A 22,660-nucleotide genomic window follows, 5' to 3' on the forward strand; every position below is an offset into this window, starting at 1 on the left:
ATAAAAGGTATAGAAAACTCATTTAAGGAGATTTGCTATAAAGGAAAGGAGAGAAATCAGGCTGTGGATGGAGGAGAATGCAGACTTGGGTCGTGTTTCAAGTCAGATGGCATAGCATGTTTATACGGTACTGGGAGGACCCAATAGAAAAAGGAACACTGAAGACGCAGGTGGGAGAGGCAATAATTGCATAAAGTGTTTCTGTGCAGGACCGGGTGGGAACACACACGTGGGAAGGATGGTTGAGGACAGGAGCGTGCAGAGCCACTCCCTGGTGAGAGAGGAAGGGCAGAGGAATGAGCTCAGAGGCAGACTGGCTGGTAGGTTTGGGGTGGGGAGATGAGGAACTTCTCAGCAGAGCATCATTTGGGAGTGATAAAAGAATGAGGAGGAGGTTTCAGGAGAGGGATGGCATGAAGCGTTTCCTTCGGAGTGGGAGTGATTATGGAAAAGTGACATGATCACTCGGAGGAGCTAACTGGATGCTTGAGTTTTGTGAACACAAATTGAAAGTGAAACCATTGGGCATGGCTGTGTGTTGTTTCCTAGCCACACTCAGTTCCCTGGGAATAGGCATGGAGGTAGCGGAGAGTCAGATTCAACCAGGGCTAAAGATTTGAAGAGACACTGCACCAAAGAAGACATTCGGATGGCAAATAAACATGTGAAAAGGTGTTCCACATCCCTAGCTATTAGGGAAATACGAATTAGAACCATGATGAGACGTCACTAGACTTCGTAGAATGGCTGAATTAAAAAATACCGACAGTTTCAAATAATAGCAAGCATTTGGAGAAACTGGATTTTCAGACATTCCTAGTGGGAAGGTAAAATGGCACAGCCATGCTGGAAAACTCTTTTGTGTTTTCTTAAAAAGTTGAACATACACTTAACCATACAACCCAGCAATCTACTCCTGGCGTTTACCCTAGAGAATGGAAAACTTATAGTCACGTAAAAACTTGTACACAAATGCTGATAGCAGCTTTATTGATAATAGCCAAACTGGAAACACCCAAATGTCCTTCTACTTGAGAATAGCGAAATCGAAGGACGTACATCCAAACCACGGGATACTACACAGCAATTAAAAGAATCAACAACAAGCTATTGATACATGCAACAGGTTGATGGATCTTGAGGGCATTATATTGAATGAAGAAAGCCAAACTCAAAAAGTTGCAGAATGTATGATTCCATTTATATAATATCCTTGAAATGACAAAATTATAGAGATGGAGAACAGCTCAGCGGTTGCCATGGGGTTAGGAAGGGGGATGGGTGGGTGTGACTATAAAGGAGCAGCCCAGGGGAGTTCTTTTGTCTTGAAGAGACAGGCCCAGATCTTGAATGTGGTGGCGGTTATACGAATCAATACGTGTGATAAAATGGCCTAGAATTATACACAATGCCATAAAAAAGTGAGCGCGTGCCAAAACTGGTGAAATTTGAGTACGATGTGTGGTGTAGATAATTGTATCATCCCAATGTCAATTTCCTGGTTTTGGTAACGTGCTGTATTTATGTAAGACGTCACCATGGGCAGAGGCTGAGTGGTGGGTACACAGGAACTCTCTGAACTATTTTTGCAACTCCTTGTTAGTCTATAATGAATTCAGAGGGGAAAGTCAGAAACAACGGAAAGGACAGTTTGTTGGATGGACTGCCTGCGTGACTATTGAAGTGAAGTCACGGAATCAGGACCAGGGTTATGCTGGAGAGACAACCGTAAACCAGGCATATAGGCCTAAAGATAATATAATCGGCATCCACACACACCCACTATTAAAATCAAACATACATTAAAATTTTGTCATATTTGTTTCCAATCTCTCTTTAAAATTGAATAAATAAAATTTTACGGCTACAACTAAAGGTCCAGACTTGCCTCTCTTCTCTCACTGATTCTTCAGAGCTTCTGAAGTTGATAGCATTATTCTCTCACATGTGTAACAGGATGTTTAAACAGAAATTTTGATCTAAATATCAAGATACTATAGATAATACATTTTGAAAGAGGTACAGGATGACATACACAATTTAAGTGAGAGATTTTTGATAATTGGTCACCAACTCCTAAGCCATCATCCACATTAAAGCCACAAAAGATTTTAGAGTTAAACTTTTATGTGAGGAATAAAACACTGAATTGAATTTAAAGATGAACCATCTCCCTTGCTCTCAATTTGGCCTTTTGCAGGCAAAAAGATTGCAGCAGAGAAAGGGGTGCGTTCTGCTGCTTCTCTCTTCCCCCTGCACCCTTCTCCTGTTCCACCTCCCTGTTGTTTCTAGCTGTGGTTTCTGACCCGGTAGTGTTGGACATAATCCAAGAAGGTGGGTCAAGAGAGCTGGGCTTGCCTTTTTGGCTTGTCCTGCTGGGGTGACCTTGCTGGTTGTCTCTGTACTTGACAGTATTGCAGAGTTGACTCCAACTAATTTTGCAAAACTTATGCCAACCTCTATCACTTCAAGGCCGTGACAGACATTGCTCATTGTTCACGGCACTCCAGCCTTATGATCTTAAGAGGCATCTAGCAGCCACGACCAAATACTGGGGAGGTCACACGGAATGAAACTAGTTTGCATACTGATCACCATTCTCTAAACAACCTCTGTGCATTTACTAACAATGCCACTATAAGTCGCCTCTTCTCCCATTTCCATCTGTTCAGATCCTGTTTATCTTTCCTTTCATGCCTCACAAGTTTGGCGTAGCTGGCAAAGGTGACACAGGGTACTTGCTTGGGAAATTGTAGAGTCAGCAGTCCAAATTCCAAGTATTTCAAGAATCTTTCCCTGATCCATTTGCCGCCACATACATACTTATTAATGAGATCTTCTTGTCTGCTCCCTATCTCTGTGTTTGTACCCTGGAAAGATTCAGAACCAATTTACCAATATGACAGGCATGTAAGGAGCTCTCTTCTTCCACACTCTACTATAAGCTCCTGGAGAACAGGAACCAACTTTCATCTATTTTTTTTTTTTAATTTTTTCCTTTTTTTTTTTTTAAAAGATTGGCACCTGGGCTAACAACTGTTCCCAATCTTTTTTTTTTTTTTTTCTGCTTTATCGCCCCAAACCCGCCCTGTACACAGTTGTATATCTTAGCTGCAGGTCCTTCTAGTTGTGGGATGTGGGACGCTGCTTCAACGTGGCCTGACGAGCGGTGCCATGTCCGCACCTAGGATCCCAACCGTGGGCCGCCGTAGCGGAGCGTGCGAACTTAACCACTCGATCACGGAGCCAGCCCCTCGTCTATTTTTATAGCCAGCAGTGGTGCATTGACAATATTGGTGCCCAATACATACTTTACCAGCATGCAGGAAGAACATCATGCAACCTCTCTGAATTCCAGGTAGCTGCCAAATATAGCTTCAGATGAGAAGAGCAGATGCTCATGATTATAGTCAGAATGTAGAGGCATGAACTTCTGAGGCTTCCTGACCTGCAACAGAAGTTACCTGCAGTCCACATCTGGGGTAAAGCCAAATTCTACCGCCTTATCTTGAAAACAGGTACCTGATCACAACCGGCATAAGGTTCAGACTGGGGCAATCTCAGAGCTTCACTATCTGCTTTGGTTGCCTGTGATGGGCTTGTGCCCCAAGTTGCTCAAGGGGTCAGCATGAGAATCCAGATTCCCTGACTCCAGGCCCAGTGCTCTTCCCACTCTAGCACCTGCATGTCTGCATCCCTGCATATCCCAGGATTTCTGGATGCCGAGGTGGGCTTGGCTGGAGGCAAGGGCTTCTGCCGCTGGAACAGTGGGAACAGAGGGAATAGGTGGTGGTTAATGTCTTTGGCCTACGCACCTGCAGGCTCTCTCCTTGATAAATGTTTTCATGAATTGTGTATTGGTGCAATGCAAGAGTATAGATGGAGGTCTGTTAGACGATTCGGCGTGGTGGGTCTAATGATCTCAACTGTAACACTTTGCTGAGGATGTTGTCCATCATGAGGGGCTACCTGAATCCATACTGTCACGCTTCACCTGGGCTGTCGAGTGTGACACTCCTTTTCAGGATAGAAGCAAGACAACTGAGAACTTTTAGATGACCTCTCCTCTGAGGACCGCTGACCCCCATCCATAACTCTGTGATAACATGTATCACATTGTTTGGCATTCTCTCCTGTACTGGGCTCCTTCCTTCCACAGACCGTGAGCTCCTTGAAGATGGGTATGCTGTCTTTGAATCTCCAGTGCCCGGCACAGGGGCTGCAGCATACAAGATGCTCAGTTATTATTTATAGAAAGAACAGAAGAATGGGTGACTTTGCTTTGAAAAGCTCTCTTAAAGATCTAGTCAAGACTACAAGTGGATAGGTTAATTGCAAAGATCTGTTAAATGGTGAGTATAAAAATCGATGCATTTTTGTAATATAAATATTTCATTTTTACCTGGAATTCATTCACCAAAAATGAAGGAGAAGAAAGGACTTTCCTTCGAGTAGAGTCAGCAAATAGAGTTTTACTCTATATTCCTTGCAGAAAGGACGTCCAGTAAGCATTGTCTGTGATTTGCAGTTTGGATCTACCAAAGTGGAGATCTTAACATCATATGTATAGCATTCTGCAGGAGAAAATTTTTCAATATTGCTAAATTTTTTCAATCTAGTAGGGTTGTCAGGTTCACACCTAATTCAATAAGAATAATTTTGAGACTAGCTTTTATTGCTCTTTTAGGCATTCATATTAATTTTCATTAAAATTATAATTCTCCTTTCATACTCATCTTTCATTGATTTATATTATATTTTCATAAATTAAGTAATTACACAAATAAGTCCAACTGACGTAAGCAGGACTGGAATCAGACCCAACTGGTTCTTGTGAAGCAGATGACTCTTCTCTAGGGTCCGGGCGTATGAGAGAATCAATGAACGGCCCTGAGTGCTCAGCATTTATTGGACATCAATCAATGTATTTTCTAGATGGAATGGACAGGGTTGGTTAAACAGATAGAGTCTATTAACCAGAAATTTATTTAAAAGGTGTTTGGTTTATATAGAAATAGCACAGTGCTTGATCAAGTAGTCTTAAATAATGTTTGTTGAATTCATACATAAATAAACAGTTGTGGATGACAGCTCTCAAAAGGTGCCATGAGGGACTTTCATATCTTTTCTCTCTTCGTGAAGGAAACTCCTGGATATCTTGCATGATCCAACCCAAGGTGAAGCTACAAGGAAAAGCCATCACTGGTTTTGGAAAGAAGGCAGCTCATGAGCAAACCCGTTCTTCCCCTCCACTCTCCCCAGAGGCAGCGAGCAGACCTGCCATGAACGGGAAGAGCCTTCCTCAGATTGACCGGCTCCAGGAGACACTCTCTGTTCTCTTGAGCAGGAGATGCCTGCGGGAGTTACACTGAGACCTGGTGACTGAGCCAGTTTTTTCAAGAAGCTGGACAACACTGTGATTTTCAGACAGGAGCTGCTTGAGAAAAATAGTTGCTGAACATCTCCTAAATTGCAGGCCAAGTCCCAGGCACTAGGAATTCCGAGACATGCTATCTGTTCTGAAGGACCTCACAGTGCAGTGGAGGTGGGGGATATACAAAGGAATCATTACAGTACAATGTTGTGAGTGCTTGTTAAAATTAATAAAGGAAACCTCAACTAAAATTGGAGTCAGGGGGGTCTAGAGGGACCTCTGACACCATACCACTAGATGTCAATGACCCCAAAAAGGAAAATGTCAATTACAGGATCAGTTAATTACAGCATCAGTTACAGACCCCGACAGGAAGAGAGTACCTTACACTCCCAGACAGGAAGTGCAACTGCTTTACTGCTCCAGCAGGAGGAAGGGAGACTTCCTTCTTGCCCAACAATAAGTCCAGCCAATGGAAATGCTGCAGCTCAGCCAATGAGAAGCTGCTGTCACCTGAACTTTCCTCCAGTGAACTTTCATTTTTCTCCTTGCTGATGACTTCCATTCCTCGTCCTGCCCTCCTTACTGAAAAAGCTTTCCATGTTGTGTGACTACCTGGAGTATCTACCTTGTGCTGTCTCCTGAATACTCAGAGTTCATCTGTCAGCTCCCCCTCTGAGGGTAAATGTGAGGGGCAGCCTCACTGTCTGAGGAGCAGATAGCCCTCTCTGTTGTCACACCACTCATGGTGGCCCTTCCCTGTCTGCCTGAGTCCTATGAAGAATGAGTAAACACTGGCAGAGAATAGTCTAGAATTCTGTGCTGAATCTAAATTTTTATCAATATGATTTGACATCACTATGGAAGGATCAGATGTTTTCAACCTTACTCCTCATGGGGTCTCGCCATGAAACTGACTAAAAGTCACAGCCAGAACAGTCGGTACAAAATCTTGAAGTTTACAGAGTGTTCCAAAAACTAGTATCTGTAAGCTCATAATAAATGGTTTCCAAGAAAATAATTTCTATTTTGAAATTGACACTGAGCTTGCAGTGGCCAAATTGGAACTGGTAGGACATATTTCTAGACTCTACATTGGTTGAGGCAAAAACGAAATAAGCATGCATCAGTTCTCAAAAGTAAAGGTCATAATTTTCTTTTCTAGAACCAAAGGCCAACTTATCACCATGCCACAGACAAATGCCACCAAAGGACCTTTCATATACCCAATTTCCTGGACTGTTCTCATGCAGGTAGAGTGTTTGTCCCTAAGGACATCATTTTCCCAAACCCAAAGAACCCAATGAGATTAGAGGTGGCAGAACCCACTTATTTAACCTTTCTGCCCATAGAATGCCCTCATAGAACCACAGCGTCAAACGTAAACCTTAGGGGAACACAATCTGAGAGAAAAATAAAGAATCTTCTTTTTCTATAGTACCAAGAAGAAAACAATTACGAACAAGGGTTTTATGGTTTTGGACAGGGATTCTTTTCATTGGAATGAAAATTGCAAAGAAAAAGCATTTGATCAGGAAGATTCAGAGGAAGAAAACATGAGAAATTTATTGGTAACGTCAAGAAAGATGGAGAGGTACAGCTTTCAGACTAATGCTTTCTCTGAGAAAAACTAGAAAAGCTGGACTAAAAACAATCTGTCTGAAGACACTGGGGAATCGCCGGCACATTTTAGAGGCATGAGTCTCAGAGAAGAGGGGGTAATTGCCAGGTCTGGCAGGGCAGCGTTGACTCTCGCAGTCACTTCTGACCGACCACAGCAGGGGCTCTTCATCACTGCTCCAACTTGCTAGTGGACATGTCCAGGGTTTCCTGAGGAGTGCTTCCGTCACCCTCCTCCGCCTCAGGAGTGTCCTGCAGAGCCCTCTGGAGAACCAACTTGAGGTTCTGCTTAAGACGCCACTGCCTAAAGGAGCCAACGAAGAAGTAAATGATGGGGTTGGCGCTGCTGTTGATGCCAGACAGGACAATCGTAACCATATAAAGGTAACAAAGGAACGTATTGAAACCATTCTGGATGCGTATTGCGAGGAACCAGTGGATGGAGAACGGTAGGCCACAGAGGAGGAAGACCAGCATTGTGAGCAGGATGGTCACCCCAAGCCTGGTCACCTTCACCCTCCGGGAGCTACAGAAAATCTTGACCAGCAGGGCTATGCTGGACGCAGAGAAAACCACAAATAAAAAAGTCAGCCACGTTGCATTGGAAAAATGTGATATGGGACACCAACCATCCTCAAATGTGCTGTACAGGAAGCCGCAGTAGTACCTGTTCAGGACGCTCAGCACCAGGGACAGGGCCCAGAGCAGGGCACATATGACAGTTGATGTGTGTTTGGGGCGGCCGCAGCGGTACCAGATGGGGCACAGGACGGACAGGCAGCGCTCAGTGCTAATGGCGGTGAGAATACTCAGGCCTGCAAAGTAGGCAAAGTTCCACACAGTGATGAAGATGCTGGCGATGGAGAAAGACAGGGAGTGGAATAAGGCAATGAGTCCTTCCAGGTTCAGTACAATCTGGGAACAGAGGAAGATGAAGTCGGCTCCAGCCAGGTTGAGGATGTAGACAGTGAAGGGGTTCCTCCGCATGTGGAAGCCCAGGATCCAGAGGACAATCGCGTTTCCTGCCAGCCCGACCAGGGCGATGGTGAAGGTGAGCAGGGCCTGGATCACGGTCTTCGTGTCACATTTAGGGAGGGACTCGTGGTTGTCAGTCGTTGTGAGTTTGGTCCCCCAGGCTGTGACATTCGGATTCATGCTCAGAAACCCTCCACTGGTGACGCTGGGAACAGAAACAAGATGTGAGCACCTGTTGCATGATCACTGACTCTCACGGCCACCCTGCGATGTGGGAATTGCTGCCCCCATGTTGCAGGACGGAAATGGAGGCTTGCAGACATTAAGATCCTTACCGAAGGCCACACAGCCTTGGAGACTTGGACCCTGGATTCAAATCCAGTTCCTTCTGACTCTAAAAGCCTGGGCTCTCTCTGCTGCACCATGGACCCTCTACTGACATGAGAACATTCTAGGGTCCAAACATCCCCACTCACTGTCCTAAGCCATATCATATCTCCTGGGGGCAGGAGGAGCTAAGTGTGGACAGGCGGTGTGGATGACAACAGGCCTCTGAGTCCGGCATGCCTTCTGCCCTGGAGCAGTGGGTTCTTCTCAGGGGCAGGAAGCCAGAAGCCCCAGGCACGAGCTAGGGGCAGGCTCAGTGACTGAGAGCGGTCCATCCACCAGGGAGAAAGGAGATCATGATTTGGGTCATGAGGGGAAGGTGACCCCTTGCTATGACAAAAGTGAGTATGGCCAGGCATCTTGGGCTAGAAATGGGCCAGGGAGTCAGCTTCATGAGGACAGGACGTGCTTTTCTCCTGTCCACTGTTGTGTCCCAGGGCCTAACTCTGTGCGGGTGACACAATGGGTAGTCAAGAAATTTTTAATCAACAAATAAATGAATGAATAAATGAATGGGGAGCCTAAAGGTCATGGAAAATATGGGTTCCTGTAACAAAATATTTTTTAATGAAATTAGTCACCAGAAAACACATATATAAAGAAATGAAGAGCATTTCATTCCTCATTATTCCTTATGTGGAAAGTTCTGGTGTGTTTGAAAGAATTCCTTGTGCCTGCACGAATGACTAATGATGGCCATCGCGATGCCTCTGCCCCGAGAGAGCCAGTGTATGGCTTCGGTGAGCACCTAGAAGACTTAAACACATCGTTTAGGGAGACGATTCAGAGCTTAACTGAATTTCTGTGCATTTTAGAGGAAAAATAAGCAAGGTTGGGAAAGGAGAGAGGAGGCGATGGGTCTGAATAGACGTAGTTGAGGCGCAGACACATAGAGGCGGGGTTATTAATTGATTTTTCCGTGAGAAGTGTAATATAAAACTACCTATTGTCCTCCGATGTGATTTTGAGCAGAGTTTTCTTTTTAGATTAAAGCGTTTGTCCAAGAAAATTCTCTGATGAGGAATTCTTTTTTAAGAGCTTATTTCTACTTTTGAAGGGCTTTGGGCGGGAAGAGATACAAACACCCTTGCTGATTTCAGGAGAAAAACAAGGACTAACTCACATGTAAGTGAACAGTAGCAGCTGAGTGCGTGCTCACTTAGTACCACCTCTTTTCATCCTCCAGATAGCCAGACGAGGCAAGTACCATTGTTATTTCTGTCTTGCACAGGAGCAGACAGAGCGCAAGGAGCTTGAGAGAGACGCTCCAGGTCCTACGCCAAAAAGTAGTAGAGCCCAGATTTGATGCCCAGGTCTACGTCAGAGTCCTTGCCCTTCACCAGCCCTGCAGCCCCACTGCCAGGGTGGTGTGGCCACTACACGTGGAGAGCAGTCGGGGTGGGGAGGAAGAAAGTTACCATCAGGGACAAATCTAAACTAGAATAGGCGGATTTTGTAAACAGCAAGGAAGTGAAGCCCATAAATATGGAACACAGAAGAGGTGGGTGGAGGACTGCTGAGAACAGACCACAACGCCCAGGAACCTCATCTTGGAGTGGAAGGGTCCACTCAGTCCAGACTGGCCGGAGTACACATAGCATGTTGGAGTGGAGAAAGCAGGGCCCTCTGGCCGCAGAGTAGCATCCAGGACTGAAAGACCGTCACCCGCTCTCTTAGTTCCTGCAGTCCAGTTGGGCTGATGAGGACATGGAGGAAAACCACACCTCTGTTGTCCCCCATCAGGGCAACTTGGACTTTTTATTTGTGGCGCTGAAGACAGTTTGCAGCTCTAGGTTTTAAGTGTATGTCTTTTTGTTTCTTTGTCTCCCTTCTTAAACTCAAAGATCAACAGCGCCTGCACCTGCCCGGGTTGTTTTGCTGGTGATTGTTCACTATGGTCTCCCCAGCATCTAGCGCAGGTCCCTTAGAGACCACCTGTTGTGATATCTTGATTTAACACAGGAGGAAGCTGAGGTTTCAAGAGTCGAAGGATTTTCCTGAGATCACGTGGCGAATAGCGGGCCCAGTACCAGCCCTGGCCTCCCGGAGCCCTGCCTGGGGCTTTCTCACTGTTCTCTGCCACGTCATTTATTACGGGAGAGCTCTGAGAAAAATCTTCATGTGAGCTCAGAATGGGGGAGAGATCCGGGGATGCAGAAACTGCTATTCGCTCCAAATACCCATTTCCCTCCTCTCTCACATAATAATTCTGAGAGTTTTAGACCAGAGGGAGGATCCTAATCCCAACCTCCCTTAATGCTGGGTGGCACCACGCAACTAGGCGCTGGCCGGTGGGAGGTGAGCAGAAGTGACGTATCAGTTCCTGGGTGGTGACTTTCCTTCTCCTCTGGATAGAATGCTGATGTGGCCACAGCCGCGTAGGACCCCAAGGGTGAAGTCACCTCTTGAGAGGTGGGGAGCATCATGTTGGGAGGACCTTGGTGTCTCGGGCCTTGGAGTCACCTGTCTAGTCCTAAAACTTCACTCTTAAGTCACTAGTGCAATGGGTTGCTTCTAGAGCTGAATATCATAAACTTAAACTACCTATAAATACCCATGTACGCCCATCTTTATTTATTTATTTAGGGAGATTAGCCCTGAGCTAACATCTGCTGCCAATCCTCCTCTTTTTGCTGAGGAAGACTGGCCCTGAGCTAACATCCGTGCCCATCTTCCTCTACTTTACATGTGGGACGCCTACCACAGCATGGCTTGATAAACGGTGCATAGGTCTGCACCCAGGATCTGAACTGGCGAACCTCAGGCCGCTGAAGTAGAACATGCAAACTTAGCCACTATGCCCCGGGCTGGCCCCTCCACCTTTCTTTTTTTTTTTTTTTTCAAAAACTACATTCAAGTTTCGAGGCATTTATGATGATAGTGAGAGATTATTCCAAAGAAGTGACACTTGATAAAGAGGTGCAAACAGTCAGTCAACAAACAAACTGAAGAGATACAATGAGAAATGGCAAGCACACTGAGGGAGAGCCCGGGGGGAACCGACTGTGATGAGCCTGTGAGACGAGCTGGGTTTTCTCCATTTGCCATCAAATCTCTTTTCCACCTTCTCCACCCTCCTCTGTGTCCTGGGAGGGCACGTCTCTGTGCCTCACCAATGGGCTCCCTTCCCTGGGGCTCCTGGTCGCTTTCAGGGAAGGGAGACCCTGACAGGAGACTGGAGGGCTGGAGGAGGGGGATTTGGGGTGTCAAACTTCCTGGCGCTCTCCCTGCCAGGCTGTGATTTGGCAGTGGTGGTGTCACTCTACCTGAGGACAGAATCCATGTCTGGTGGCCCTTTCCTACCACCACAGTGACAGCGACAGCCACAGCCCTCCCTGAGTTCTGGTAACTTCTCCTTCCCCTGTTTTTCAAGCCCGGTGTTGTCCAGGCTCCCTGCTGTTAATTTCCTTAGGGGACAGAGGTCACCACTCTGTGTAACTTTTTGTAAATCTGCCCATTTTGGCAAACTGTCCCTTAATTAAATTATTTTCTGTCCTTCCATATTAGGCCATCTTTTCTGCTGGGATCTTGAGAGATACAGAAAGGAAAAGGACTTTCAAAAAGAGTAAAACAGATGACTGGGTTCTTCACAGCACTTGAGCTTTGGGATGCATGCACATACACTCTTTTGCTTCCTAAATTAAAGAAAGCAACGGATTTCCCACCATGACAACACATCTGAAGGGCTGGGATGGAGGAGAGGCTAGGAAGAGAGTCTCATAAGGGGGGACGGTGTTGGTTTATCAGTTCAGATCTCCCACTGTTGAGGCTACTAGCACCTAAAGTTGCCAGGAGGGAGCTTATGGTTTTTTTCCTTTCTTTTCTTGGGGGAGCCCCTGTGTCTCCCTGAGTGCTCCACCCCCAGGTGGACTAATTTAGATGTGCACTAAGAGAAAAAAATCCCACAGTGGCCCTGGAAATAAATACTTGATAAACGTACCTTTCCTCCATTCCTCCCAATGGAGGTGACAAGCTGACCCGTGCTGACCGGGAGAACCTCCAGGGGTTGACTGTCGCTAGAGGACACTTCTCTGCCTTAGAGAGGCGCCTAAAGGCGTAGGAGTGCAATCTGGCGCTGGACGGAGGCTTATCAAGATGCTGGACAGGCCTTGTGATTTCCCACACAGGGAGCTGCTGGCAAATGAGAGCGCGCAGTTCTCTGAGTCATGGCTGAGCATCAGATGTTTCTCAACCTTTGGTCTGACGCTACTCCTGTCTCTCAACCTTTGGCATCCGGTGCCTGTCCCTGCAAATGATTGCGGTTATGTAGCCTTTTGCTGCCAACTGTGTGCCTGGGCAGTGGTGCCAAGCAGTGTGAGCCTGCGCTGGGAGTCTTTATAAGGAGAACAAAGCACGCCCTCCTTACTCGTCATTTGAGGCTCTCCATGGCCTGTCTCACCCTGTTTCTTTATCCTAGTAGTTACGCATGTAGGTTTACATTTTCTTTCCAATTGGCATGGATCTGTATCAAATAAATGGTAAAATCTTCCTGAATCCTATTCTCCAGAAGCAACAACTTGTTTCAGTTTTTCTCCTAAATTCTTTTATCAGATATGATTATATATTTAAATGATAAAATTATGTTTCTATTTTTTAATTTATCAGTATTAACAACAGAATCAATTGCCTGCCCATACCAGATATAAAGAATTTAGGACATGGCCAAGAATTTGGAATTATCAGATGGGGAATTTAAAATAACTGTGATTAATATGCTAAGGATACTAGTTGGAAAAGTGGACAATATGCAAGAGCAGATGGACAATATAAGCAGAGAGATGGAAACTCCGAGAGAGAGGAAATGCTAGAAATAAACATTGTAACAGAAAAGAAGAAGGCCTTTGATGAGCTCATCAGAGGACTAGACACAGCCTTTGAAAGAATCAGTGAGCCTGAAAATATGTTGATAGAAACTTCCCAAACTGAAGCCAAGAGAAAAAACAGAACAGAATGTTCGAGAGCTGTGGGATGATTACGAAAGGTGTTACGTACATTGGGAATATCAGAAGCAGAAGAAAGAGAGAAAGGAACAGAAGAAATATTTGAATGTTCCAAACTATTGGCAGGCACCAAACCACAGATTGAGGTAGCTCAGAGAACATCAAGCAGGATAAACACCAAAAAAATTTACCTACATATTCATTCTGGGGACAGAGAAACTGTTCTGTATGGGAACCCTCTGTACTTTCTGCGCAATTTTTCTGTACATCTAAAAGTGCTCTAAAACATAAAATCTATTGAAAATGAATAGGCATACTACCAACTGGGTAAACATTTATAATACGCATAACTGACAAAGGACTCATTCAGCATATATAAAAACTCCTACAAGTAAATAACTAAAAAGGGAAACACTTAAAAATGGGCAAAACTTAGACAACAAAAAAATGCAAGTGTCAACAAGCACACGAAGAGATGCTCAGTTTCATAGGTCATTTGGGAAGCGCAAATTAAAACACACAGAGGTACCACTTCACGCTCATTGGAATGACTAAAATTCAAAAGACTGGCAATATCACGCTTGCTGGGGAGCGTGTGCAGCAACAGGAACTTTCGTACACTGCTGATGGGAATGCGAAACAGCACAACAACTTTAGGAAAGCATTTGGCAATTTCTCAGTGAGTTAAGCACACATCTTCCTTCCTATGACCCAGCAATTTGACTTCAGGTTATTTATCCAAGAGAAATGAAAACATACGTCCAGAAAAAGACTTGAATAAGAATGTGTACAGCAGCTTTGTTCACAATAACCGAAAGTGGAATTTTACATACATATCTATCAATATGAAAATACACCGTGGGCATTCAAATAATTAAATAGCACTCAGCTTTCTAAAAGGGGCAAGCTACTGATATACGCAACGCAAGGAGGGGTAAATCCCAAAATGTGATGCGGAGTGAAGGAAGGTGGGAACAAAAAAGTGCATTGTATGATCTGAAATCTATGAGGTCAAAGGTCTGGCAAAACTAATCTTTGGAGACAAAACAGGAAAAACAGTTGTCTCTGGGGCAGGACGGACGAGTGGGAGGCTTGGAAGGGAACTTTCCGAGGTTATGAAAATGTGTTGTGTCTTGACTGGAGTTTGAATCACATGGTGTATTTATTGCCGAAACTCATCAAACTATACACTTAGGAGCCATGCAATCACTCTCTCTTAATTATGTCTCCATTAAAAAAAAGAAAAATAGAATATTTAAACTTAATATAGTATTTTTATAGAACATATAATTTAAAAATATTTTTGTGCAACTAGATGAATAAAATAAATATCATGAGCTCTTTGAAGTAAAAGGTAAATCTGACATAGATCTGTCTTCAGGGCACATGGATTCTAGGAAGAGACACTGGAAACCTGCCATGAAGCTACGAGCCTCCAGAGAGGGGGAGTGAGGACAAAGCTGAAGCGGCAAGAATGAGGAGGGACGCACGTGGATTCCACTGGCGGGCACGCGATAGGCAGACACGGGAAAGCCACCTAGCTCAAGCCTTAACTATGTTTCGACATTGACTCATCTGGGTATAAAACTTAACTGTGTGTTTGCAAAAGTTGAAAATGGTGAGGGGCTGGCCCCGTGGCAGAGTGGTTAAGTTCGCGTGCTCCACTGCAGGCAGCCCAGTGTTTCGTTAGTTCGAATCCTGGGCGTGGACATGGCACTGCTCATCAGACCACACTGAGGCAGCGTCCCACATGCCACAACTAGAAGAACCCACAACGAAGAATACACAACTATGTACCGGGGGGCTTTGGGGAGAAAAAGGAAAAAATAAAATCTTTAAAAAAAAAAAACAGTTGAAAATGGTGAAAGAAAGAAACTTAGAGATGGTGACCCAAATCTGGTAAATGGAGATTTGGCACAGACTTGACTTCAAAGTTCACCATTTATTCATTCATTAGGTCACTTATTCCATAAACATTTATGAAGCTAGGGAGATCCTCTAAGGCCTGCCAAAATCAGGGAAGACTGATCTTTGGGGTCAGATGGAACTTTAATTCTTTTAATTTTATTGAGACAGATTGTAGGAAAGTGGCCACAAAAACTCATCAAAAATGTAATGTTCTTGTAGTCCTTATCAGGCGCAGTGAGTGAAGGCATCTAAACTTTTCCTGCACTGCTTTCAGCCTCTGCAGAAAGTGGAGTTCTTCAAAAGTGGGAGCAGTCTGGGACCCCAGGGTTGGCAAAGCTCCCGTGGGGATGGGGGAAGGTCCTGGGTAAGGCGGCCTGGAGAGGCTACGCTGTCTCCCTTAATCCTCACGAGGAGGATTCTTATCCTCGCCGTTTAAGATCAGGAGCCCAGAGGCTGACAGAAGTTAGTAAAACCTCCCAAACTGATAGGGACAAAGTTGGCCTTGAAAGCCACATCAGTCTGACCAAAGCGGAGACTGAGTCAGTGTTACCGGCCACAAACACAGCCTCTCTAACCCACCACACGAGAGAGAGACCAAAATAAAAATGGGAATGCCAGGCTTGAGGTAAGGAAAGAGTTTTATCGAAAGGCAGCCAGACGAGGAGATGGGAGTTGGTTAGAACTCAGATCCACCTCTTCAGAGGAAAAAAGGCAGGGGTTTTTATTTGAGGCCTTAGGTGGGGGAGGGGGAGCAGGTGGCCTTGCAGGTCCCACTTTCCCACCAGCCTGCGTTTGGCTTTGTGAGGCTGCTTACAGGGAGGGGAATGGCATGATGAGGGAATCTGCAGGTGGATGTCCTTGGCCATCTGCCTCCATGGTGGATGGCAGATTCTGGTGCCAGGAAGCTGAGGGGTTGAGGTCTGGGAAGCTTCAGTTTCTTGATACTCTTTGGGCATCAGTTTCCCTGTAGCAAAACTTCAAAGGACCTGTAACTAGCCAAAATGTTAGCATGAGGCTACCTGGACTCTAACAATTTGTAAGTTCTATTTGTCTGTGAAGTTCAGGGATATAAAGGTTTAAAAACTGACATTTACATATGACTGTAACTTAGAGAAGCAGAGGAAGGGGATGGGCGCTTTGGGTTTTAACCCCATAGATGCTGGGTTGAATGTAAGGGAGCTGGTATCAGGGCCCACATCATCGGGACACCAGACTGCTTCTGGACATCTCCAGGGTTTCCGGAGGAAGGCTGCCCTCGCTTCCCTCCGCCTCGGGAGAGTCCTGCAGAGCCCTCTGGAGAACCAGCTTCAGGGTCCGCCCCCGCTGCCTCCGCCTAAAGGAGCCAACGAAGAAGTAAATGATGGGGTTGGCACTGCTGTTGACCCAGGACAGGACAGTTGTAAACAGATGAAGAAAGGGGAACACATCAACACCATGGTAAACCCAGATTAAGAGGAACCAGTACATGCCGAAGGGCAGGCCGCAGAGCAGGAAGACCAGCACCGTGAGCACGATGGTCACATACAGCCTGGTCAGGGGCACTCGCTGGGAGCCACACAGTAACCTGGTCAGTAGGGTGAGGCTGGACCCAGAGAGAAGCACACATAAGAAAATGAGCCACGTGGCAGTGATCAAATCAAGTACCCGACACCAATGGTAGTGAGGATCCCTAGACAGGAAGCCACAGTACTTTCCCTCCAGGACGCTCAGCACCAGGGACAGGGCCCAGAGCAGGGCACATATGACAGCTGATGTGTATCTGGGGCGACGGCAGCGGTACCAGATGGGGCACAGGATGGACAGGCAGCGCTCGGTGCTAATGGTGCTGAGAATACTCAGGCCTGCGATGTAGGCAAAGGTCCACACAGTGGTCAAAACGTTGGAGATGGACATGGAGACGGAGCGGAAGACGCTGCCGAGATTCACCAGGGAATACACAATCTGTAAGGAGAGGAAGAGGAAGTCTGCTCCAGCCAGGTTGAGGATGTAGACAGTGAAGGGGTTCCTCCGCATGCGGAAGCCCAGGATCCAGAGCACGGCTGCGTTTCCAGGCAGCCCGACCAGGGTGATGAAGACCAGCGTGGCCTGGATCACCGCCACCATGTCAACAGTTTGAGGTGGGGCCTGGTAACTTCCATTCACTGGTGTGAATTCTGTCCCCCAGGCTGAGGTGGTTGGATCTGCACCCAGAAACCCTCCACTGGTGACGCTGGGAACAGAAACAAGACGTGAGCACCTGCTGTATGATCACTGACTCTCACGGCCACCCTGCGATGTGGGAATTGCTGCCCCCATGTTGCAGGACGGAAATGGAGGCTTGCAGACATTAAGGTCCTTACTGAAGGCCACACAGCCTTGGAGACCTGGACCTTGGATTCAAACCCAGTTCCCTCTGACTCTAAAAGCCTGGGCTCTCTCTGCTGCACCACGGGCCCTCTACTGACATGAGAACATTCTAGGGTCCAAACATCCCCACTCACTGTCCTAGGCCATGTCACCTCTCCTGGAGGCAGGAGGAGCTAAGTGTGGACAGGCGGTGTGGATGACAACAGGCCTCTGAGTCCGGCATGGCTTCTGCCCTGGGGCAGTGGGTTCTTCTCAGGGGCAGGAAGTCAGAAGCCCCAGGCACGAGCTAGGGGCAGGCTCAGAGACTGAGAGCGGTCCATCCACCAGGGAGAGAGGAGATCATGACTTGGGTCATGAGGGGAAGGTGACCCCTTGCTATGACAGGAGTGAGTATGGCCAGACGTCTTGGGCTAGAGATGGGCCAGGGTGTCAGCTTCATGAGGACAGGACGTGCTTTTCTCCTGTCCACTGCTGTGTCCCAGGGCCTAACTCTGTGCGAGTGACACAATCAATCTTACAATGGGTTTCTTTTTAGAGCAGCCAAAATCATAAACTTAAAATATCTATAAATACCCGTGTACACCCACCTTTTAAAAAAAAGCTACATTCCTTTCTCACTGCATTTATGATGATAGTAAGAGATTATTCCAAAGAAGTGAACCCGGATAGAGAGGTGTGGACAGACAGTCGGTCAAGAAACAAACTGAGGAGATACAATGAGAAACTGGCAAGCTCACTGAGGGACAGTCCCGGGGAGACTGACTGTGATGAGGCTGTGAGAAGAGCCCGGTTCTCTCCATTTGCCATCAAATCTCCTTTCCACCTTCTCCACCCTCCTCTGCGTCCTGGGAGGGCACGTCTCTGTGCCTCACCAATGGGCTCCCTTCCCTGGGGCTCCTGGTCGCTTTCAGGGAAGGGAGACCCTGACAGGAGACTGGAGGGCTGAAGGAGGGGGATTTGGGGTGTCAAACTTTCTGGCGCTCTCCCTGCCAGGCTGTGGTTTGGCAGTGGTGGTGTCACTCTACCTGAGGACAGAATCCCTGTCTGGTGGCCCTTTCCTACCACCACAGTGACAGCCACAGCCACAGCCACAGCCACAACCCTCCCTGAGTTCTGGTAACTTCTCCTTCCCTTTCCCCTTCAGGCCAACTGAGGTAACAGCTTCCTATTATGACCTGTCTTTGGGGGTTTCAGTATCCTTTATAGAGTTCCCTCAGCCCTGCTCAGACCTTTGTACACAGTCCCTTTATTAAACACTCCTCAAATACCCCATTAGATTGTGCTCTGTGTTTTCCACAGGGACAATGCCAGATACAAAGAAAAAAAAGATCTTTGAATAGCAAGCAAATCTGTGACACCTGAAGTTACTGACAACAGTTTAGCTCTGGAAAGCAATGCCTGCATGCCATCTTTCTCCCTACAGTAAAATTAGCAAACTAGTTCTCTCCTTAGTTGCAGATTTGAACGTTTGGAGACAAAGGGATAGAACAGAAGCAGAGAGATCTGGTTGACCCCGTTTGGCTCTCCCACCGTCTGAGCTCCCGCACCCAGAGTGTCCTTGAGGGAGCTCCACGTCTCCTGACTCTTGCCCCTGGCTCCCTGCACGCCCCACCCTAAGACGAATTCATAAGCGTGTGGACTAAGAGGGAGAAAACAAAACCGCCTTCGAAAGAAGATAGTCCTTGAGTAGACTCTTACCCTAGCACCATTCCTCTTGTTGGAGATGGTGAGTAGAAAGAAAGAACTCTCCTGGGGAAGATAAACAGCAGAGGATGCTTTTCTAACCTCTGGAAGGAGAGGTGCCTGCGGGAGCGGGAGTGAAATCTGGTGACCAAGTGGGGTTTATCAAGATGCCGGCCAGCCCCTGTGATTTCCTGCACGAGGGGCATTGGCAAATGAGATTCCGGAGATGTGCGAGATAAGAAGCCTCACGAGACGGCTCTCATTTGCTGTGACTTCAGTCACTTATCTTGGCTGCTCCCCATCCTACCACCCCAGGCCCCCTCCCTGTGAGGAATGCCTGTCCTGGAGCCTTTGGCACCCACTGTGAGCTGTGCAGGAAGCCCACCCACCAGGCAGTGTGACCTTCCAGAACTAAAGATAGTGTGCTCGCCGTTCAGGGTCCTGCACAGCCTGGCTCACCTGATCCTTTTTACAGTTAATCACAGAAGTAATAGATGCATATGAGTTGTATTTCGTGACATCAAAATGTATAAAATGAAATGGAAAGTCTCTCCTAACCTCATTCCCCAGTAGCAACCAATGTTTGCAGTTTCCATTCTTAACTCTTTTACACGTTATCTGACAGCTTTGCATAATAAAACTACACTTCTATTTTTGATTTATCAATATCAACGACAGAGTACATTAAGTCCCCTTATGAAAGATAAAGAATTTAGCACACCACACACACTACTCTTCACCTTTGTCCATCTACAAAAGGGCTAGATTTTTGGATCACCCAGAGCCAACCACTATCTTCAGCCTCAGCTCCTCTGACTTCCTTTCACGTGCCTACGCTGCAGCCAAATTGACTCACTTGTCCTTTCCTTTATAAACTCAACTATGAAGCGTTTCAAACAAGCAGAAGAATTGATTCCCTCGTTTATTCATTTACCCAACACTATCGTGTGCCTGTGCCGTGCCAGGCACTCCTCCAGGCAGTGAAGATGCAGTGACGAGTCGCACACAAGACTACGCCCCTCACATTCCGCAGGAGCTGGGTGAGCTCACTCTGGGGGTGAGTGTTGATGAGAAGAGTTTGAGACACAGCATTAGGTCCTCCAAACTCCAGAGACCTGGGAGAAGAGGAGGATGCAGTGAACACAGTCGTAGGAGGCGGCTACTGAAGGAGGCGCGAACTAGGAAAGCAGAGCGTCCTAGACATTGAACTGAAAAACTGGTTCTAGAAAGTGGGAGTGAGGGGCCGGCCCCGGGGCCGAGTGGTTAAGTTCACGCGCTCCACTTCGGCCGCCCAGGGTTTTGCTGGTTCGGATCCTGGGCGAGGACGTGGCACCACTCGTCAGGCCATGCTGAGGTGGCATCCCACATAGCACAACGAGGGGCACTCACGACTAGAATCTACAGCTCTGTGCTGGGGGGGCTTTGGGGAGAAGAATTGAAAAAAAAAAAAAGAAGATAGGCAACAGTCGTTAGCTCAGGTGCCAATCTTTAAAAAAAAAAAGAAAGAAAGTGGGAGTGTGCAATAGCATCAGTCCTGCTAGGGGGACTGAGTAAGATGCAGACTGAGAACGGACCTTGGCATATGCAATACAGAGTCATCGCTGATCTTGACAGGCGTGGTTCTCGTGGACAGGGGGGCTGGAAGGTCGAAGGAGTGGGCTTCGGGGAGAAGGGCAGGTGCTGTGACACTATACCTGGGAAACCCCAGAGAGTCAACGGAGAAACTCCCACAAAGCAAGCAAGCTCAGAAAGGCGGCTGGGTACAGAACTCCTCTACAGAAAACCACAGCTTTCCTAGGTATGAAAAAGCAGTTAGAAGATACAATAAAATGAAACCTCAACTACTTCTGGAGAAAAAAAGACAGCAGTGAGGACTGACCAGCCCTACCAGATTTTAGAACACATTCCGAAGTCTCAGTGACTCCAACGAGGTGGGGCCAACACACCCGCAGACGGGGAGGTCGGTGCAGTGGGGTCGAAAGTCTTAGGAATCACCCATACATGCATGTAGAGTTCAGTGCACGAAAGGCGCTCCTTGAAGTGGGAGGAGGTGGGGACGGGCTGTCTAGGAAACGTTATCGGGCAATGGGGAAGCCATCTGGAGTAAAGGGAGTGGGCATCATGGCTCGCATCTCGCACCATGTTCAGCTTCAGATGGATGGTATACTTAAATATAAATAAGGAAAGCCTAAAAAACCAGAAGAAAACGTGGGAAAAGTCTGTAATTACCTTGGATTGGGGAAGGTCTTCCCAACTATGACTCAAAACTCAGAAGCCACAAATCAAAATATGGATTAAAAACTATTAAAGATTAAAAATAATTTTTTCCACATGGAAAAAGCCACCGTAAGCAAATCAAACAACAAACTATGAAAAATATTTGTAATGCGTGTCTTGGACAGAAACCTAAATATATACATATATATAGGAAGAGTTCCCATACGTTACTAAGAAAGACGCCTGACAATCAAATAAGAAAATGACCAGCTCAGTTCCTAGAAAATCCATGTTGCTTAAACACGAGAAAAAACGCTGAAACATCCTCATGATGAGAAAGGGCAACTGAAATGCCACTGAGATAATTTCACTTTCAGATTTTCAGATATCTGACAGCTCGGCACCCGTGCTGGAGAGCGTATGACGAAGGGGCTCACGTGCTCGGCGGCCCGAGCAGAACTCTGCCGGCCGAAAAGGGAAGCTGCTCCGTGCAGACTTGACACAGACCCGCTCTAGTAAGAGATGCTATGGCAACCCTGACAGTTTAGTCAACAGTCATTAAAATCATCGGCTTACCAGAAACGGGTCTCTGAGTCTTCCCATTTTAAAAAGATTTCTCCGAAAACGGGAGAACAGGAAGTTCTTCTGGACTGCTCAGAATGTCACTGGCTTTACAGAGGATGTTTGTTTCTCCTGGACTTGTCTGAAAGTTTTGCTCTCTCTGTCTATTTTCCAGGCAGTTACTGTGGCTGTTTAACATACTTACATAAAGTCTAAAGGCAATCAGTATTTTTAACCTGTGAAGGCGGCCCCTTCCAGCTCCTTTATGCAAATTAGGAAAAGGTGACTTCTCTGAGCTGGTGTAGCCCTGATCTTGCTTTTGTGGGAAGAAAAATGTGCTACCCTCTTCCCGGTAGTCACAGCCCTGCATGACACGAGGGTTAACCAGTAGATTGTATTTCAGTCCCCTCTCCCCTCTTATCCTTGTACTTTGTTTGGTGCAGTGGACAAATTGTACAACTGTCCCCAGCAGACTGCCGTCCTCATGAACACCGCCAAGACCACAGAAAGCTTTAACTTCTGTTTCCTTCCTTCCATCCTATCTTTCTCCAGTACTTAATTTTGACTCTGTTTCCCCCAAGAAACTAAATACTTAATATTGTTTTAAATAATCAGTGTTTGTTCAGATATACCCCCACAATCACTGTGT

At 46.6% G+C, this 22,660-nt stretch overlaps 2 protein-coding genes and 1 long non-coding RNA gene across 3 annotated transcripts in view; 1 reads left to right on the top strand and 2 right to left on the bottom strand.

The window, feature by feature from the left end:
• LOC138925052 (uncharacterized) overlaps positions 1-9,365 on the top strand; it is a 44,342-nt gene extending 34,977 nt beyond the window's left edge. The window contains exons 2-3 of the long non-coding RNA XR_011440711.1: positions 4,160-4,352; positions 5,143-9,365. This is a non-coding gene — a long non-coding RNA (uncharacterized lncRNA). The remainder of the gene's footprint in view (positions 1-4,159; positions 4,353-5,142) is intronic.
• LOC100071946 (mas-related G-protein coupled receptor member X2) lies at positions 6,915-13,155 on the bottom strand. The gene is made up of 2 exons (XM_001504976.6): positions 12,297-13,155; positions 6,915-8,174 (listed from the first exon to the last, which is right to left on the bottom strand). Exons 1-2 carry the CDS (start codon positions 12,305-12,307, stop codon positions 7,166-7,168), a joined length of 1,020 nt encoding a protein of 339 aa, XP_001505026.2. The 5' UTR covers positions 12,308-13,155; the 3' UTR covers positions 6,915-7,165.
• A 465-nt stretch (positions 13,156-13,620) lies between these two features.
• MRGPRX2 (MAS related GPR family member X2) lies at positions 13,621-19,553 on the bottom strand. The gene is made up of 2 exons (XM_023646168.2): positions 19,249-19,553; positions 13,621-17,413 (listed from the first exon to the last, which is right to left on the bottom strand). Exons 1-2 carry the CDS (start codon positions 19,437-19,439, stop codon positions 16,402-16,404), a joined length of 1,203 nt encoding a protein of 400 aa, XP_023501936.2. The 5' UTR covers positions 19,440-19,553; the 3' UTR covers positions 13,621-16,401.
• Between the last annotated feature and the right edge of the window lie 3,107 nt (positions 19,554-22,660).

The sequence above is a fragment of the Equus caballus genome, chromosome 7, assembly GCF_041296265.1.
Source record: "Equus caballus isolate H_3958 breed thoroughbred chromosome 7, TB-T2T, whole genome shotgun sequence".
Taxonomy (NCBI): domain Eukaryota; kingdom Metazoa; phylum Chordata; class Mammalia; order Perissodactyla; family Equidae; genus Equus; species Equus caballus.

Bases quoted from the DNA above. Each gene is read 5' to 3' on its own strand.
- MRGPRX2 (XM_023646168.2), bottom strand. From the start codon at position 19,439: ATGCCCCTCGTGCAGGAAATCACAGGGGCTGGCCGGCATCTTGATAAA. The intron at 17,414-19,248 runs GTAAGAGTCTAC...TTCTGTTCCCAG, and splicing joins ACAAGAGGAATGGTGCTAGG to CGTCACCAGTGGAGGGTTTC.